At 36.1% G+C, this 20,142-nt stretch overlaps 1 protein-coding gene across 4 annotated transcripts in view; it reads left to right on the forward strand.

The window, feature by feature from the left end:
• NFATC3 (nuclear factor of activated T cells 3) overlaps window positions 1–20,142 on the forward strand; it is a 127,682-nt gene that overhangs the window by 29,166 nt on the left and 78,374 nt on the right. For all 4 annotated transcript variants that reach the window (XM_070500773.1, XM_014827665.3, XM_070500774.1 and 1 more), the window contains exons 2-3: window positions 5,904–7,032; window positions 9,078–9,240. In XM_070500773.1, the coding sequence (XP_070356874.1) occupies window positions 5,904–7,032; window positions 9,078–9,240 (1,292 nt within the window). The remainder of the gene's footprint in view (window positions 1–5,903; window positions 7,033–9,077; window positions 9,241–20,142) is intronic.

Consider the following 20,142-nt stretch of genomic DNA (forward strand, 5'->3'; position numbering starts at 1 on the left):
TCCTTGATTTACTACAGTATTTATGAAATAATGAACATGAACTAAATTTACAATTTGTATATTTTTAAAAGAGAAATGTAATTTGTAAAGAAGCAATACACTTAGATGGAATTCTTAAAGAACAAGTTGTTCTGGATGATTCTAGGTACTACCCTTAGAATGTAGGGATGATTCTACCCTTTGGACTGTTTGCCTGTTTTTTCTTGTCTCTTTCCTTTTCTTTGCAAGTATTTTCTCTCCATTTTGATTTCCTGCTTCTAATCTGTGGACTAGATGAACATATATATTACATGTTATGAGATCTAAAATTGTATGTAGAGGGTCTGAATGAGGGTCCAACGAAAATTCCTTCTGAGTTAATGTATGAGCTTTTATGCTATATATGTTGGATTGATCGGAGACTTGTTTTACTTCTATCTGCTCAACCACCTTTTGAATAGGTGACATTGTCAGCTAAGTTGTAGAAAGTTCTTGGCTATCGTCCTAATTCAACCAGCCTGACAGCTTGCCAAGAAAATACATGGTTCAAAAATTCCTAATTGAGGGTTTTGTTGACATAACTTGAGGATTAATATGGATTCTATAAAGGAAAGTAGTTTCAACAACTTTAACAAATACTTTACTATAGACCTAATAAACATCAGGGACTTACTTGCTAGGTCTGGATATACCGCAATCGAAGTTATTCTCAAATATAATAGAGATCATATCACTCCCTTTTTAAAACTGATAGTTTCCGTTATCCTTAGTATAAAAATTCAGACTCCTTACCATGATCTTTCTAGGTTTTGCTTATTTCAGTTCTCCCCCTTCAGTTGTTGGCCCTAGCCACATATTGGGCCTTTCCCTTTCTCAAAGAAGCCAAGGTCTTATCTGACTCAGTATTTGGTTTTTACTATCCCCCTGTGTTGGAACTATCAGCTTCTCTACCCATCCCTCCCCCTACTCCTTCCTTTGCTCCCTGTTTCCTGTTCATCTTTCAGGTTTTAGCTTACATGCTGGATTCTCAAAAGGGCCATCCCTGTACTCTTTGTAAAATAGGTTCCTTCTTTAGTCTCTTTTCCACCACTTAGGAGTACTTTCAATTTTTAATTTATGTTTTTGTCACTCTCCCCTGAGACTGTATGCTGCCTGAGGGCAGGGACCATGCATGTCTTATTTACTATTTATATACCTCTAGAACAGTTCCTAGAACATTGTAGTCACATTATAAATAGCTATTGAATAAATTAGCATTTTCTTCACTTGGCTTCTGGGATGCCACACTCTTTTGGTTCTTTCATTTCATTGACTCTCTCTTCTCATTCTTACTCATTCTTCTTTGTCTTCCTGATCTCTAAACTTTGGAATCTGCTATGCCTCAGTTGCCTGCTTTCTACGCTCACTTACCCTAGTCATCTCTTCTGATTTTATGGCCTTACATTATGACTCTCAAATTTTCATGGCCAGCCTGAGACTTTATATACAAGTATCTACGTGATATCTCCACTTGGAAAGCTTATTGGCATCTCACATTTAATGTGTCCAAGATAGAAGTTTTGATTTCATATCTCTGAAATCTCTCTCACTTTCTTCTTCATTTCAGTAATTAGAAATACTGTTCTTATAATAGTTCAGGCCCCAAACCTTGGTGTCATCCTTGATTCCTCTCTTTTTCACGTGCAGTCCATCAGTGAGTTCTGTCTGCTCTGCCTTAATAAAAAAATCTCATTTCTGACTGCTGCTTCTACTTTTATAACCCACCACCACCCAGGTCCTATGCTCCATTATTTTATACTGGGATTATTACGGTAGTCTCTTAAATGTATATCAGATTATGTATATCAGATTCTGACACTCCTTTGATTGGAACCCTCCAGTGGTTTTCCATCTCATAATAAAAACTAGTTGTTCTATTGGTCTGTGAGGCTTTACTTGACTAGCCAGTGCTCCCCACCCTCCCAGCCCTTATCATTCTACCCCCTCACTCAGTTCTATACCCACTAGTCGTCTTGCTTTCTCTGGTACACTCCAAAACTACTCCATCTTCAGGCCTTTGACCTCTTGCAGTGTTTTTCCTCTAGATTTCTCTATAGCTCAGTTCCTCATACCCTTTTGGTATCTCCTTGGGTATTGGAGACAAAACCCTTTCCTAACATTCCTATCTAAATTAACTTCCTCTCCTCCTTGCACTGTATTCTCCTTACCCTATTTTATTTTTCCTTATAACAAATGCCACCTTCCATATGTTACTAGAATGTAAATTCTATGAGGAGGGGGATTTTGTTTTGTTTACTCTTGTGTTTTCAATGTCTAGAACATGCCTGCTATATATAGTAGCTACTCAAAAAATATTTGTTAAATGAATCATCACATTACCTCTGGTTTAGGGCAGAATACACATATATGGTTGAAAAGTGAACAGCGCAAAGTTGGTACCCCAAAAATGGCAAAATAGGAATGTAGAAAGAAACTGATTTATTTTATTTTATTTTATTTTTGAGGAAGATTAGCCTGAGCTAACATCTGCCACCAAGCCTCCTCTTTTTGCTGGGGAAGACTGGCCCTGAGCTAACATCTGTGCCCATCTTCCTCTACTTTGTATGGGGGATGCCTGCCACAGTGTGGCTTGACAAGCGGTGCATAGGTCCACACCCAAGATCCAAACTGGTGAACCCCAAGCTGCTGAAGTGGAACATGTGAACTTAACCACTGTGCTACCGGGCTAGCCCCAAGAAACTGATTTCTTAATGACCTTATTGAACTGATGAATAACCAATTCTGGAACTGTCCTACCTTTGGACTTCTTGTTATGTTGGATAAGATTCTCCCCCCCCGCCCAAGATGTTTTGCTTAGGGTTTTCTGTTCTTTGCTGCTTAGAAATTTTGAATTTTGTGCTGAACCATTTTACTTCTAAATTACACTAAATTTTAAAATAACATCCTGGTTGAAGAAACTAGTAAAATTGATACTCATGTCCCTCCACTGTTGCAAATTAAAACAAGTCTTTTGAAACAAATGTCTCTATATAGTAGGAGTGGTGAAAATGTGGGTGCTCTTTGATCTGGTAACCCCACCCTTAGGAATTTATCCTCGAAGACAATTCAGAAGGAGACAAAAAGGTATATGTATAGAGATGTTCAATATACGCTATTTATAAAAGCAAAAAGTAGGAAATAAATATGATCATTGACCCTTGACATTTTGCATGGCCCTGAAAATTGTTTAGAAAGTTTCTGTAAAGCTCAATAAAATATTTTTGAAAACACTGAAAAAGTTGTATGTTATATAGGCTAAACAAATCTAGGCTGTTAGAAGTCAGTATAGTGATTACTCTTGGGCGAAAGGTTATGACTTGGGAGGGTGCCAAGCGGGGGCGGTCTGAGCTGTTCATGTTCTTTTTTTTTTTAAGGGTGCTATTACAGGGTGTGTCTATTGGTGAAAACTTATCAAGCTGTGTACTTATGATGTGTGCTCTTTTATGTATCTATCTTATATTTCAATAAAAGTTTAGGAAAAAACCCCCAAAATGTTGTGATCATAGCTATATAAAATATATACCCAATATATAGACCAAGACATATACAAAAACGTTGTGTTAGGTGATAGCATTTGTTTACAGTTTTCTTTAATAATTTTCTTACAGTTAGATAAGAAACAAATTTTTTTGACTTTTAAGAAACATTTTATTTGTGATAAAATATGCATATTATATTCTCTAACTATATTTTTATAACAGCTTTATTGAGATACAACTCACATACTGTACAGTTCACCCATTTAAAGTATAAATAGGGGCTGGCCTGGTGGCAGAGTGGTTAAGTTCGCATATTCAGCTTCAGCGGTCCGGGGTTCGCTGGTTTGGATCCCGGGTGCGGACATGGCACTGCTTGGCAAGCCATGCTGTGGTAGGCGTCCCACATATAACATAGAGGAAGATGGGCACAGATGTTAGCTCAGGGCCAGTCTTCCTCAGCAAAAAGGGGAGGATTGGCAGCAGTTAACTCAGGGCTAATCTTCCTAAAAAAAAAATATATATAAAGTTCAGTGGATTTTAGTATATTCACGGAATGGTGCGACCATTACCACAACTAGTGTTAGAACATTTTCGTCACTGCAAAAAGAAAACCAACACCCATTATTAGTCACTCCTCATTTTCCCCCAAACCTCTTCTTTTTGTTGTTTATTTTTTTATAGCTTTTTCTTCCAGCTTTTTATCCCAGTCAAATATGGGTTTTCTTCTTTGGAGCTCTGACTTCCTACTCCTCTTTATTCAGTAAGTGGAATGCAAGAGTGGAGTGAATGGTGTATTTAAAAAGATGTTTCAATTTATTAGGACATATTCCGGAGTTAAAAAAAATTAAGTAGGATATAACATACCCATCTTAAATTTTAAAAAGGGAAAATCTAGGTAATTGGTGTGTATTGAGTTCTTGCTGAATATTAGTCATTGTGTTAGGTTACTTGTTTTAAAATGGTCCTGTGTGTTTCAGATGATACTCTACTCACCTCCTGTCAGTTTTATAGAAGAAACTGCCTCCCCAGATTGAGGTTCAAGCAGATTAAATAACTTGTCCAAGTTCGCACAGCTATGGAATGGCAGAGCTAGGGTTTAAACCTAAGGGGTTTTGTTTTGTTGTTTTAATACATGTAAAAACTCTTTACTGAATATATTCACTAACCACAGAACATCTTAAAAGTTCTGAAATCTAGGACTTAATAGAGATAGTTAAATTATAGGATGCTGGCTAATGATAGCAACACCAGGAGTCTAAAGATATGTGTTATTTTCCAAGGGTACTAATATAATGAAACAACATGATCTCCTTCAGTACTTTTCAGAAGAGGCTAAAGGTTTGTGCTTCTCTCTGTTGTATCTATGAACAGTTTTGTCTTTAGTTTCCCAGTGATGAGCTCTTTGGAAAAAGTGAAGGTGTTCAACCAGCACCTTATACTGGGGCTTAGTACTTCTGCCTCACTGAAAATGGAAAATAATCACTCCTTCCTAAAAGTGAAATTGCAGAATACCCTTATTGTTCCCGACACTGTGGTAGGAAATTTGGCAGGACTTGTTTAGTGTTAAATATTCCAGCAGGGGGTGCATTTTAAAATTTCTACCCTTATGAGGGTTACTTGATCAATCATAAGTTAAAAAGCTTAATGAGTTATTTCCTAGTTGAGGTAAAAGATCCAATGGGATCATGTGGCTTTTGTAACCTAGTCTGCTATGAGCAAAGATATGAATTCTTGATGGTGTGACTATGGAGGAAAAAGCTGTTACTGTTAATCATAAACATTTCCTTAGGGAAAAGTTCAGAGTTTTACCACAAGGAAACTGGGGCCTTGAAGAGGTTAAATGATGTGACTAAGAGCTCACAGTTTAAGGCAGAGGTGGACTAGAGTCTGGGTTTGAGTGTATAAGCCTTTTCAGTAATAAACTTAGTGTTTATACTTACAACTAAAAACCTTTCAAAGACTCTGTTTTGTCCTTTACTCCTTTTTTAACCTGCAGACCCTAGATGAGGCTGAATTTATATGATTATGTCATTCTATAATTCTATCAGTTGTTTTTAGAATTATGGATATGATTATTTAAAAAATAAAAGTGTTTATTTTCAGATAATTTTTTCTGGTTCTCATTTTAGAAAATGTGGAAATAAAGAAAAAGAAAAAACTTCATGTATAATTACATATGTAAATATGTAGTAATTACATATATCTGCAGAAATAACCAGATACATTTTTTTAAAAAATACGTACCTCTCTTTATTGGAGCTAATGATGTACATTTTATGTCCTACTTTTTTCTCTCAAGATTATTATTATTATTTACTTTCTCATCTAGTAATTTATATACATCTAAATTTTCTAATTCCTTGTTTTGTTGATTTTGTTTTTTTTCTTTTTGCCTTCTCCCCATAGATCTTGAGCCAGATGATTGTGCATCCATTTACATCTTTAATGTAGATCCACCTCCATCTACTTTAAACTCACCACTTTGCTTACCACATCATGGATTACCGTCTCACTCTTCTGTTTTGTCACCACCGTTTCAGCTCCAAGGTCACAAAAATTATGAAGGAACTTGTGAGGTTCCTGAATCTAAATACAGCCCATTAGGTGGTCCCAAACCCTTTGAGTGCCCAAGTATTCAGATTACATCCATCTCTCCTAACTGTCATCAAGAAATAGATGCTCATGAAGATGACCTACACATAAATGACCCAGAAAGGGATTATTTGGAAAGGCCTTCTAGAGATCATCTCTATCTTCCTCTTGAGCCATCCTACCGGGAGTCTTCCCTTAGTCCTAGTCCTGCCAGCAGTATCTCTTCTAGGAGCTGGTTCTCAGATGCTTCTTCTTGTGAATCTCTTTCACATATTTATGATGATGTGGATTCAGAATTGAATGAAGCTGCTGCCCGATTTACTCTTGGATCCCCTCTGACTTCTCCTGGTGGCTCTCCAGGAGGCTGCCCTGGAGAAGACTCCTGGCATCAACAGTATGGGCTTGGACACTCCTTGTCACCCAGGCAGTCTCCTTGCCACTCTCCTAGATCTAGTGTCACTGATGAGAACTGGCTGAGCCCTAGGCCAGCCTCAGGACCCTCATCAAGGCCTACTTCCCCGTGTGGGAAACGGCGGCACTCTAGTGCTGAGGTTTGTTATGCTGGGTCCCTTTCACCTCATCATTCACCTGTTCCTTCTCCTGGTCACTCTCCCAGGGGAAGTGTAACAGAAGATACCTGGCTCAATGTCCAGGGTGGATCAGGCCTTGGCCCTGCACTTTTTCCATTTCAGTACTGTGTAGAGACTGATATCCCTCTGAAAACAAGGAAGACTTCTGAAGATCAAGCTACAGTACTACCAGGAAAATTAGAGCTCTGTTCAGATGACCAAGGGAATTTATCACCATCCCGGGAAACCTCAATAGATGATGGCCTTGGATCTCAATATCCTTTAAAGAAAGATTCATCTGGTGACCAATTTCTTTCAGTTCCTTCACCCTTTACCTGGAGCAAACCAAAGCCTGGCCATACCCCTATATTTCGGTGAGTTGATGGAAATGACTGCCAGTCATTTGTTGTGCTTATGGGTTATTGGTGGCATGTAACTATATTATCTCTATAGAATGGTTTGACCATTTTTCCTCCTCGTCTTTTTTTCTCTTTAATTTCTTCCAAAGTCCACATTTATTTTCCTTTGAGTCTTAAAACTGTTTTTAGATAGGCTAAAGTCATAATTTTAAAAGCATATAGATAATAACAAATCACATTTAAGAATCCCTGGAAGGAATTTTCTTATCTAAAAAACCTTCTTGTAAAGGTTGATTATAATATGAATTAAATTAGTAATAAAACTGATTGAGAATAGGTTTTTTATATTTTTAAGAGCTCAAAATACAAATTAAATTTGCCTTTTCATATTTGCGGCAAGTATATTTTTTCATAATTTATTTTTTGTCTTTTGACTTTATAAGTTTGTGATTTTGTTATTGTAGAGGAATTTTTAACTTTTGTGTATTTAAATTTGTCTATGCCTTTTGGTTTTGTGTTATATTTGAAAGCCTTACCCTACTCTGAAATAATTAAAAATAAACAAAAAAATCTAACTCGTATTTCTAATGAAGTTTTTTATATATATTATTATTATAATATATGTATGTAACTATATATAGTATTTGTATTTGTATAACATGTAAAATAAAATATATATTATTAAAAATATTAAACATGGTAAAAAATATATAGATATATAATGTATATGTTTGAATCTTGAGTCTAACTAGGGACTGGAGTGAGGAATAGTGTAACGACTTTATTTTCCAAATGGTCTGTCAGTTATCACAATACCATTTATAGAATAAATCTAGTCTGTAATTGATTAAAAAAGATAATTTTTGTCATTTATTATATTCCCACATGGAGTTGCGTCTGTTTACTTTTTTTTTTAATGCTTTTTCATTGATATAAATCTTTATTTCTGGATCCAGATCTTTAGAAAAACATAATGTGGAATTATGGTAATTGAAGATACCTTTTGAGCCTATCGCTCTGCTTCTGAAAATTATCTTAATCTTTTCAGTGGTTTGCTTAAGTCTGCAGAAGAAGTGCAGAAACTGAGAGTTGATGAAGCTGAGTTGTTTCAGACTAATAAAAATTAATACCTTTGAGTTTCACAGTAGCTAGTAAAGCTAGGCTGCGGATATTCAAGGAAGTAATGAAATAATTTAGAAATTTACAGTAGGAATGATTGTATTTCAGAGGTAGAAGAGATCTTAAAAGTTCCATTTCACCAATCACTAAGAAGATATTACTTTTTAAGACAAATCATTCTAGCTTTGGGTTCATCAGTATTTGACCTATATACATAAGTTCTTTCTTTTCTAATTTCATGTTTTCAGTGTTAATATGTCTAAATGAACCTGTTGCCTTTAAGCTATTTAAATTATCTTATTGATCAATTGACATTTGTCTCTAAAATTAGCATTTAGAGATGCTGCAGTGATAGGCCTTGTATTTTTTCAGCCAAGTATGTACTGAAGTTAAATTTTTACCTCAAGTTGCAATACATCACTGACTATAAGTAATATTTCAGAGAGACAGGGAAAAGAGCAATAGAGAGGAAATGGGAGAAACAGCATGTACAATAGACTGACTTCTATAGTTACACACCAGGGAGGGAGACATATGTACTGAGTGGTATTTGAATCCTTGGGGAGATACTGACACACATACAATACACAGAGATGTTCATTTTTGCTTTAAGAAGTCAAATTATTATTATTTTGATTGTTTTTGTAGTTAGGTACACATAGTTGAGAAACAGTTATAGTTTTACAAACTGTTAGAATTTGTCCTTTTAAAAAAGTACTGGAAAGAAAAAATAGATAAAATCAGTTTTATTCTTCAGGTTAAAGAATTCTTTCTTAAGCACCCACCATATCCAATGTTATAACTTATCACTAAGTAAAGTTTTATTTTGGAATACTTTGCTTCAAAGATCTTGAAATGTTGGTGCTGACAAAGAAGTAATTTGAATCACTGCTTGGCAATAATAGCATGGTGAAATGCATCTTTGTGTGTTTTGTTTATAGCACATCTTCATTACCTCCACTAGACTGGCCTTTACCAACTCATTTTGGACAATGTGAACTGAAAATAGAAGTGCAACCTAAAACTCATCATCGAGCCCATTATGAAACTGAAGGTAGCCGAGGAGCAGTAAAAGCATCTACTGGGGGACATCCTGTTGTGAAGGTATGAGGTTTTGGGGGCATGTTTTGCAGATACTGTACATCTGTCTATGATAGAATCTATTCAGTTATGTACTACTGAGCCCAAAGAGAGAAAATTCAAACTAGAAACCCTCTGTTGAGGTTTTGTGTCCTTGTTGATATGACAGTACTTCCACGTTTTTTTTGCTAGGCTAAAAGATATTCTTCCTGGCATGACTCCAGCTGGGGAAACTCTGGGGAAGGAAAATTGTAGTGGTCAAACTGTTGTTTTTCTGATTTAAAAAAAATGACTTTATTATGTTTATAAATATTATACATGCTCATTAGAATCCAAGTAATACAAAAAAGGAGAGAGAATAAAGCAGTAAATTACCCCGAATCTAAACCCCTCAGAAATAAGCAATTGTTTACATTTTATTAACACCCCGGATAATTCTGTGTGTATGTTTAGTGGAAGACTGGATGCATGGCTAGAAAAATGAATGAATTTTTTAAGGATAGGATTATACTGAACATCTTTGTAATTGAAATATTTAATGTATTTTTTACTTGAATTTATTAGAAGAAAATAGAACTAAAGTAAAATTGTAAAAATTATATATTGTGCGTGTATGAAACAGATTTAATATGGAAGTTTTGCATTACACCAGTTGCATATTAACTTTAATTTTACTTGAATAAAACATTTAAAAAGTGAAACAGAAGGAAAACTAAGAATTACTAAATCTTAGATACTATTCTTCACTCTAAGAGGACCTAGAAAATCTAAGATCAAAGTGATTAAATAAATTAAGAGATTGAATTATTGTTTTAGATTTAGATAGTATGAATTGACTCCCTGCTCTGAAAAATGAGGTAATTAATTGTCTCTCGTAAACTTTTTCCCTCTGCTCTTACCCTCCACCTCCTGAATTTTGTTGCTTAATTTATTTTTCCTTCCAGATCTACACCCATCACCACATCTTGTGCCCGCTGACCCCCATTGTTTAGCCTTAGTCCTATATCTAGTTGGATTCACTGATTACTACGAATTCTGTTTCATTTATTTCGTTGTGTTTGTTGTTTTTTTAGGGAGGGCTTTGGATTCTGTATTCCTTGAGTTCTTTCACTTTTGAGAATGTTTGTTTTTTGTCTTTATATAGTCAAACATCAGAATGGCTATATATTAATAATCTTGTCACCCCATTTTCTCTCTCAGAAGTTATTTTGTGGCATTGTGTATTGTAGCTGAGAAATTAATTATACTGAAGTGAATTTGAACAAACACAATTTATAAACTATCATTTGCTGTACCAGCCATGCTTGATGATTTATCATTATCATCTAAACATGTTTTATAGTTCTTGACAAACAAAGCTTTACCTTGTAGGTGGGTTTTAAAATGACTTTGTAGCAAGAAATGTTGGTTATAGAAAAAGAGATCAGATTTGTGGTTACCAGAAGCAGGAAGTAGGGGATGGGGGATTTGGATGAAGGTAGTCAAAAGATACAAACTCCTAGCTATAAGATAAATAAGTACTGGGGATATGATGTACAACATGATGACTATAGTTAACACTGCTGTATGGTATATTTGAAAGTTGCTGAGAGAGTAGATCCTAAAAGTTCTCATCACAAGGAAAAAACCTTTTTTCCCCCTCCCTCTCCCTCTCTTTTTCTTTTTTTTTTGGTAACTGTGTGAGGTGATGGATGTTAACTAAATTTATCATGGTAATCAATTTGCAATATATGTAAATCAAGTCATTATGCTGTATGCCTTAAAATTATACCATGCTGTATGTCAGTTATTTCTCAAAAAAACTGAAAGAAAAAAAGTAATGGCAGGAAAACTCAACATTGGAATTCTGCTATTTGTTATTAGAGTCATATTTTGATCTTAAATGAGACCTTATTTCATTTTGAATAAGGAGGAAGGTTCTTTGTTTTCTGTATCTTTGACTTTTCTTACTAGGAAAGAAATTGCTTGCAAGTGCTTAAATGAAGAAAAATCTTTTGGGAGTCCAAGTGATTTGTTTTCACAGTATTCCTTTAATTAAAACTGATTACCTGCTTAAGAAGAGATTAACACTTCTGATATCATCAATGTTTTATATTCTCCTTGTGAGTGATATTTTTTTTCTAAGTGAAGAGTTATATTATTCATTATACTTGAAATTATTGACTTAACCAGAGTATGTCTGGATGTTGATGTTCTTTATCAGTCTTTCCCAGTACCTATGATGCTCCCTTTCAATCTGAGATTCTTTCTCCTTTGTGCAAGAAAAATTTTCTGTCTTATGTATATATATGTTTCCTGTTCCATTTGTTTTGTCCTTTACTTCAGGGACTCCATTTATGATGCAAATGTTGACTTTTCTTTGCCTGCCCTTCACATCTGTGTTCTTTTCTTTGGATATTTTAATGTCATTTCTTATCATTTATTGTGATTTTTTTTAAGCCTTACCCTGATGTTTTTGATATCTTTGTCACTTGCTGTTTCTGATTCACCTTTTAGATCTGCAGTTGTGTTTTGAATTTTAATTTGATTCCTTGGCTCCATTTTCCACTTATTTAATATTTTATCATTATATTTGGTCTCATGATTTATTGAATTTATATTCTTAAATTTTTTTGTGTGGAACATTGATCAGCAATCAATTTCACTATTTTGGTTTTTTTCTGTGTATGTGTTTTTGTTGAGGGGAAGTTTTGTTTTCATTTTTTATTATATTCTTCAAATGTCTTTTGCTTAATTTATTCCTGTTTTCATTAAACAAAAACAAAAAAAAGTATATTATGGTTGCTTAATTGCCAGGCCCCCCCCCCCCCCCCCCCAGCTTTGATCTGTAGCCTGAGGGGCTTGTGGTAAAGTGGTAGAGAGTTAGTTTAGGATAGGCCTTGTTGGGTTTGGCTCAAGAGAGTGGATAATATCATATATTATGGCCCACTCCCAGTATTCTAGTACGTATCATATTTTCATGAGCTTTGCTTGTTCCCCTAGTACACCTCAGAGTTCTGAAAGATGGTAAGCACCCTTGACCTTTTCTGCCTCTGCCAAAGGTCCTGGAACAGAATGTGGAATCTCTTATTCTTAAGAGAAAGTTTTTCCTTGACTTTCCTCAGAGTTGCCTACTTAGAACTTTAATCTACTTTGCTACAAATTATCATTAATTATCATTCTCTGCTATTTTATTTTCTCACTTTATTACTTTTATTGCATAAATTTACTCATTAATTTTATTTACTCACTTTTCCTTATTACTCTTCTTGGCAGATGAAGGTTTGGTTTGGTTAGCAGCTCTGCCACGCTGCCAGAATCTTCTGTTTCACACTACTCACCACCTCCTCCTTCCCCCTTTTGAAGTTGTTCTCTTTTTGGTCGGCTGTTGCTGGTAGATTTTTAGCTGTTTCCTTCCCTCCTCAACCCCCCAAACGTTTTGTTTATCTCGTTAGGTTTTAGGGGAAGAAGATTGTGATACTTCTTCATTTTACTGTCTTTATCCAAAAGTTTTCTTTTTCTAATATCAAGTGAAAAATAAACATTACATGATGAGACTAGGTCATCTCAAATTGGAAGTGAAACTGATACCTGATTCTACATACTCCACCACACTTGCAGGGTTGTGTGCTTTGTATGGCAGGAACACTCTATTTGTGTATGCCCACTTCTGAGACCACATTGTTCCCACTAACAGAGGTGGGCCTTCTCTAGCAACTAAGACGACTATTTGTAGATTTCTCTGCTAGTCTGAGAATTTTTTAATACTCAGAAAGAGAAAGAGGAAGTCATGAGTTGCCATTCCAGACTGGCTTGAACATCACAGACCAGTGTTGTGTGTGCTTGGTTCTCAAGATTAGGAAAAATGCCTTAGGGGCCAGCCCTGTGGCCAAGTGGTTAAGTTCGTGTGCTCAGCTTCAGTGGCCCAGGGTTTTGCTGGTTCGGATCCTGGGCACGGACATGGCACCGCTCATCAGGCCATGCTGAGGCAGTGTCCCACGTAGCGGAACCAGAAGGACCTACAACTAGAATCTACAACTATGTATGGGGGGTGCTTTGGGGAGAAGAAGAAGAAAGAAAAAAAAAGATTGGCAACAGATGTTAGCTCAGGTGCCAATCTTAAAAAAAAAAAGCCTTAATTTGGCTGTGTATGTGCTTTTTATTTTCAATGTTTTATTACTATATAAGAATACATCAGTGAAGTATAAAAGTCTTAAGATGTACAACTCAATGAATTTGTAACACACACATATACATATATATATCTCTCTCTCTCCATGAAACTACTACACAGGTTATGATAGAACATTTTAAGCACTTGAGAAAGGCCCCTTGTGTCCTTCTCAGTTTGTACCCCCAAGCAAAGGTAATCTTGCTTCTGACCTCTTAGCACTATAGATTAGTTTTTTTATTCTTGAATTTCGTATAAATGGAATCATACAAAATGTCTTGTTTTCTGCCTAGCTTCTTTTATTCGACATTCTGACTGTGAGATTCATCCATTTTGGATTTTTGTAGGTTTTTTTCTTTTTCTTTTCTGCATGGTATTCTACATTCTTTTGCATGTGGCTGTCCAGTTTTACCAACACCATTTATTGAAGAGACTATCTTTTTCTCCCTTGTGTGGTCTTAGTCCCTTTGTCAAAGATTAGCTGTCCATAGATGTGTGGTTTTATTTCTGGGCTTTCAATTCTGTTCCAGTGATCTATGTGCCTGTTTCTGTACCAGTACTATAGTTTGTAGTATATTTTGAAGTCAGGGATTGTGATGCCTCCAGCTTTGTTATTTTTTCCTCAGGATTTCTTTAGCTATTCGGAGTCTTTTGTTGCCCCACATGAATTTTAGGGTTCTTTGTTCTATTTCCTTAACGAAAGTCATTGGGATTCTGATTGAGATTGCATTGAATCTGTGGATTGCTTTGGGTAGTATGGACATTTTTACTATATTTATTCTTCTGATCCATGTGGATGGAATACCTTTCCATTTCTGTATGTCACCGTGGATTTCTTTCAAAAATGTCTTATAGTTTTGATTGTATAAATCTTTCACCTCCTTGGTTAAATTTATTCTTAGATATTTTATTCTTTTTGTTGCAGTTGTAAATGGGATTATATTCTTATTTTTTATTTTTTATTGAGTTAATGATAGGTTACAATCTTGTGAAATTTCAGTTGTACATTATTGTCTGTGAGTCGTGTTGTAGGTGCATCCCTTCACCCTTTGTGCCCACCCCTCACCCCACCTTTCCCCTGGTAGCCACTAATCTGTTCTCTTTGTCCACAGGTTTAAATTCCTCATATGAGTGGAGTCATACAGAGATTGTCCTTCTCTATCTGGCTTATTTCACTTAACATAATTCCCTCAAGGTCCATCCATGTTGTTGCAAATGGGACAATTTTGTTCTTTATGGCTGAGTAGTATCCCACTGTATATATATACTACATCTTCTTTATCCAATCATCTGTTGATGGGCACTTAGGTTGCTTCCACGTCTTGGCTATTGTAAGTAATGCTGCAATGAACATTGGGGTGCATGGGACTTTTGAAATTGCTGACTTCAAGCTCTTTGGATAAATACACAGTAGTGGGATAGCTGGATCGTATGGTAGTTCTGTTTTTAGTTTTTTGAGGACTCTCCATACTGTTTTCCATAGTGGCTGCACCAGTTTGCATTCCCACCAGCAGTTTATGAGCATTCTTTTTTCTCCACAACCTCTCCAACATTTGTTACTATTTGTTTTAGTTATTTTTGTCATTCTAATGGGTGTAAGGTGATATCTTAGTGTAGTTTTGAATTGCATTTCCCTGATGCACAGCGATGATGAACATCTTTTTGTGTGCCTATTGGCCATCCGTATATCTTCTTTGGAGAAATGTCTGTTCATGTCTCCAGCCCATTTTTTGATCGGGTTGTTTGATTTTTTGTTGTTGAGTTGTGTGAGTTCTTTATATATTATGGATATTAGACTTTTGTTGGATGTATTACTTGCAAATATTTTTTCCCAGCTAGTGGGTTGATTTTTTGTTTCAATCCTGTTTTCCTTTGCCTTGAAGAGGCTCTTTAGTCTGATGAAGTCCCATTTGTTTATTCTTTCTCTTGTTTCCCTTGTCTGAGAAGACATGGTGTCCGAAAAGATCCTTTTAATACTGGTGTCAAAGAGTGTACTGCCTACGTTTTCTTCTAGAAGTCTTATGGTTTCAGGTCTCACCTTTAGGTCTTTGATCCATTTTGAGTTTATTTTGGTGAATGGTGAGAAAGAATGGTCAATTTTCATTCTTTTACACGTGGCTTTCCAGTTTTCCCAGCACCATTTGTTGAAAAGACTTTCTTTTCTCCATTGTATGCCCTCAGCTCCTTTGTTGAAGATTAGCTGTCCATATATGTGTGGTTTTATTTCTGGGCTTTCATTTCTGTTCCATTGATCTGTGCACCTGTTTTTGTACCAGTACCATGCTGTTTTGATTAGTGTAGCTTTGTAGTATGTTTTGAAGTCAGGGATTGTGATGCCTCCAGCTGTGTTGTTTTTTCTCAGGATTGCTTTAGCAATTCGGGGTCTTTTGTTACCCCATATGAATTTTAGGATTCTTTGTTCTATTTCTGTAAAGAATGTCATTGGGATCCTGATGGGGATGGCGTTGAATCTGTAGATTGCGTTAGGTAGAATGGATATTTTAATTATGTTTATTCTTCCAATCCATGTACATGGAAGGTTCCTCCATGTCTTTATGTCATCATCCGTTTCTTTCAGAAAAGCCTTGTAATTTTCATTGTATAGGCCTTTCACTTCCTTAGTTAAATTCACCCCAAGGTATTTTATTCTTTTTGTTGCGATTGTGAATGGTATTGTGTTCTTGAGTTCTTTTTCTGTTAGTTCGTTATTAGAGTATAGACATGCTACTGATTTATGTAAATTGATTTTATATCCTGCAACTTTGCTGTAGTTGTTGATTACTTCTAAAAGTTTTCCAATGGATTCTTTGGGGTTTTCTATATATAAGATCATGTCATCTGCAAACAGCGAGAGTTTCACTTCTTCCCTCCCTATTTGTATTCCTTTTATTCCGTTTTCTTGCCTGATTACTCTGGCCAGGACCTCCAGTACTATGTTAAATAAGAGTGGTGATAGAAGGCATCCTTATCTCGTTCCTGTTTTCAAGGGGATGGTGCTCAGTTTTTGCCCATTGAGTATGATGTTGGCTGTGAGTTTGTTATATATGGCCTTTATTATATTGAAGTAGTTACCTTCTATCCCCATTTTGTTCAGAATTTTTATCATAAATGGCTTCTTGTCAGAGGCGTTCTCTGCATCTGTTGAGATGATCATGTCATTTTTATTCCTCAGTTTGTTGATGTGGTGTATCATGTTGACTGATTTGTGGATGTTGAACCATTCCTGTGTCCCTGGTATGAATCCCACTTGATCATGATGTGTGATCCTTTTGATGAATTGCTGAATTCGGGTTGCCAAAATTTTGTTGAGAATTTTTGCATCTGTGTTCATCAGCGATATTGGCCTGTAGTTCTCCTTTTTCGTGCTGTCCTTGTCAGGTTTTGGTATCAGCGTCATGTTGGCCTTGTAGAATGTGTTAGGAAGTGTTCCATCCTCCCTAATTTTTTGGAATAGCTTGAAAAGGATAGGTATTAAATCCTCTCTGAAAGTTTGGTAGAATTCCCCAGGAAGGCCATCTGGTCCTGAGGTTTTATTCTTTGGGATGCTTTTGATTGCTGTTTCAATCTCTTTACTTGTGATTGGTCTGTTCAAATTGTCTGCTTCTTCTTGAGTGAGCCTTGGGAGATTGTAGGAGTCCAAGAGTTTATCCATTTCCTCTAGGTTATCCATTTTGCTGGCATATAGTTTTCTGTAGTATTCTCTTATAATCTGCTGTATTTCTGTGGAGTCTGTTGTTATTACTTCTCTTTCATTTCTGATTTTGTTTATTTGAGCTTTCTCTCCTTTTTTTTTTGTATGTCTGGCTAGGGGTTTGTCAATTTTATTTATCTTCTCAAAGAACCAGCTCTTTGTTTCATTGATCCTTTCTCCTGCCTTTTTTGTTTCCATAGCATTTATTTCTGTTCTGATTTTTATTATTTCTCTCCTTCTGCTGACTTTGGGCTTTGTTTGTTCTTCTTTCTCTAATTCAGTTAGGTGTAGTTTGAGATTGCTCATTTGCGATTTTTCTTGTTTGTTAAGATGTGCCTGAATTGCGATGAATTTTCCTCTTAATACAGCTTTTGCTGCATCCCATATGAGTTGATATGGTGTGTTATCACTTTCATTTGTCTCCAGGTATTTTTTGATTTCTTCTTTAATTTCTTCAATGATCCATTGCTTGTTCAATAGCATATTGTTTAGTCTCCACATCCTTGTGCCTTTCTCAGCTTTTTTCGTGTAATTAATTTCTAGCCTTATAGCATTATGATTGGAGAAGATGCTTGTTATTATTTCAATTTTTTAAAATTTGTAGATGCTTGCCTTGTTTCCCAACATATGGTCTGTCCTTGAGAATGTTCCATGCGCGCTTGAGAAGAATGTGTTCCCCCACGTGAAAGCTTTTCCCCGTTAGAGGGTTTCTGCTGCATGCGTCTGTGGGAGTCCTGGACAATCCCCAGACGCGGGGCCCCACCCCCGCTGCTTCCCTCACCTGGGGCAGTGATCCCAGTCTCTAGGGGAGGGAGCGAAGTTCTCTCTTACCCCACCCCAGCTCCTCCAAGGTCAGCTCCAGCCTCTCTGCCCTCCGTCGTTTGGCTGCTGTGGGTCTCTGACGATTTCTGTTATTAGGATTTTTGTTGTTGTTGTTGGAAAGCAGTTGCTCTTTTTGGTTGTAATTTGGAGGGGAGAGAGTCCCGGGTGAGCTCACACCGCCATGTTGCTGACATCACTCGGGATTGTATTCTTGAGTTCGCTTTCTGTTAGTTCGTTATTGGCGTACAGATATGCAACTGGTTTTTGTAAGTTGATTTTGTACCCTGAAACTTTACATATCTTTTAATGTACAAAGCATTCATCTTTTTTGGTATATGTGTAGGAGTGGAATTGGTGGTTTTTCAAAGGAGCTATACCAATGTTTACTCCCAGCCAGCCATGTGTGAAAGTTCCAGTTATTCCACGTCAACATCAATACCAGTACTTGGTTGTTGGTCTTTTAATTTTAACCATTCTAGTAGGGATGTTGAGGTATCACATTGATTTTAATTTGTGATTTCCTGATGACCAGTGATGTTGAACATGTTTTCAGTGTTTATCAAACATTTGGCTATCCTCTTTTGTGAAGTGTCTCTTCACATCTCTTGACCAATTTTTAAATTAATTGTCTCTTTTTCTTATTGATTTGTAGGAATTTTTAATATTTTGGATATAAGTCCTTTGTCAGGTAGTATGTGTTGTAAATGAAATTTCTTCTCCTACTCTCTTGCTTGGTTTTTCACTTTCTTAATTGTGTCTTTTGATGAATGGAAGTTTTTTGTTTTGTTTTGTTTTTTGCTGAGGAAGATTCTCGCTGAGCCAATCTTCCTCTTTTTGTGGAGGAAGATTCAGCCTGAGCTAACATCTCTTGCTAATCTTCCTTTTTGTGTGTGAACTGCCGCCACAGTATAGCCAGTGATGAGTGGTGTAGGTCTGCACCCGGGAACTGAACCCAGGCCACTGAAGCGGAGCGTGCCAAACTTAACCACTATGCCGCTAAGAAGGCCCATGAATGGAAGTTTTTAATTTTAATGAAGTCCAAACTGTCAGTCATCTTTTCCATGGATAGTGCTTTATATCCTGTTCAAGAACCTTTACTTAACGCTGAGGTTATGAAGACAAGTTTCCTGTGTTTTCCTCTCCAATCTTTATTGCTTTATCTTTTAACATTTAGGTCTATGATCTATCTCAAATTAGTTTTTGTGTATGGAATAAAGGTAAAGGTTAAGATGCATTTTTTTTCTTACGGTTAGAAGTTGACCAAGTACCATTATTAAAAGCCCATCATTTTTCTACTGTACTACATCGGTTCCTTTGTCATCAATCAGGTGACCATATACCTGTGGCTGTCTGTCTTAACTCTTCATTCCATGCCATTGAACTATTTGGTCTTCCTGAGTACCATGACTACATTGCCTTAATTATGGTGGCTTTATAGTAAATCTTGGCATTTGGTAATGTGAATCTTCTTTTTTCTTTTAAGATTGTTTTGGCTATTATGGGTCTTCTGCATTTCTGTATGAATTTTAGAGTCATCTTATTAATCTCTACCCCCCCAAAAAGTAAAACTCTCCTCCTGGGATTTTAATTACGATTATGTTGAAAGTGCAGGTCAGTTTGGGGAGAATTGACCTCTTAATAATATTGATGCTTTCAATCCATGAACATTGTCTATCCCTCCATTTATTTTGTCACAGGCATACCTTGTTTTATTGTGCTTCACTTTATTGTGCTTCACAGATATTACATTTTTTACAAGACCCTCCACCAAGAAAAAGATTACAACTTTCTGAAGGCTCAGGTAATGGTCAGCATTTTTCAGCAGAAAAGTATTTTTTAATTAAGCTATGTACGTTGTTTTTTAGATGTAATGCTATTGCACACTTAATAGACTACAGTATAATATAAATATAACTTTTTTATGCATGAGGAAATAAAAAAATTTGTGGGACTTGTTTTATTGCAATGTTCACTTATTGTGGTGGTCTGGAACTGAGCCTGCAATGTCTCTGAGGTATGCCTGTATTTCTAAATTCCTCTTAGCAGTGTTTTATAGTTTTCACTGTAAAAATCTTTCACATCTTTTCTTGTTTCTAAGGTCCAGTGTTTTTTTTTTTTTTTTTTTGAGGAAGATTAGCCCTGAGCTAACATCTGCTGCCAATCCTCCTCTTTTTGCTGAGGAAGACTGGCCCTGAGCTAACATCCATGCCCATCTTCCTCTGCTTTATATGTGAGATGCCTACCACAGCGTGACCTGCCAAGT

Source organism: Equus asinus, chromosome 28 (assembly GCF_041296235.1).
Source record: "Equus asinus isolate D_3611 breed Donkey chromosome 28, EquAss-T2T_v2, whole genome shotgun sequence".
Classification (NCBI taxonomy): Eukaryota; Metazoa; Chordata; class Mammalia; order Perissodactyla; family Equidae; genus Equus; species Equus asinus.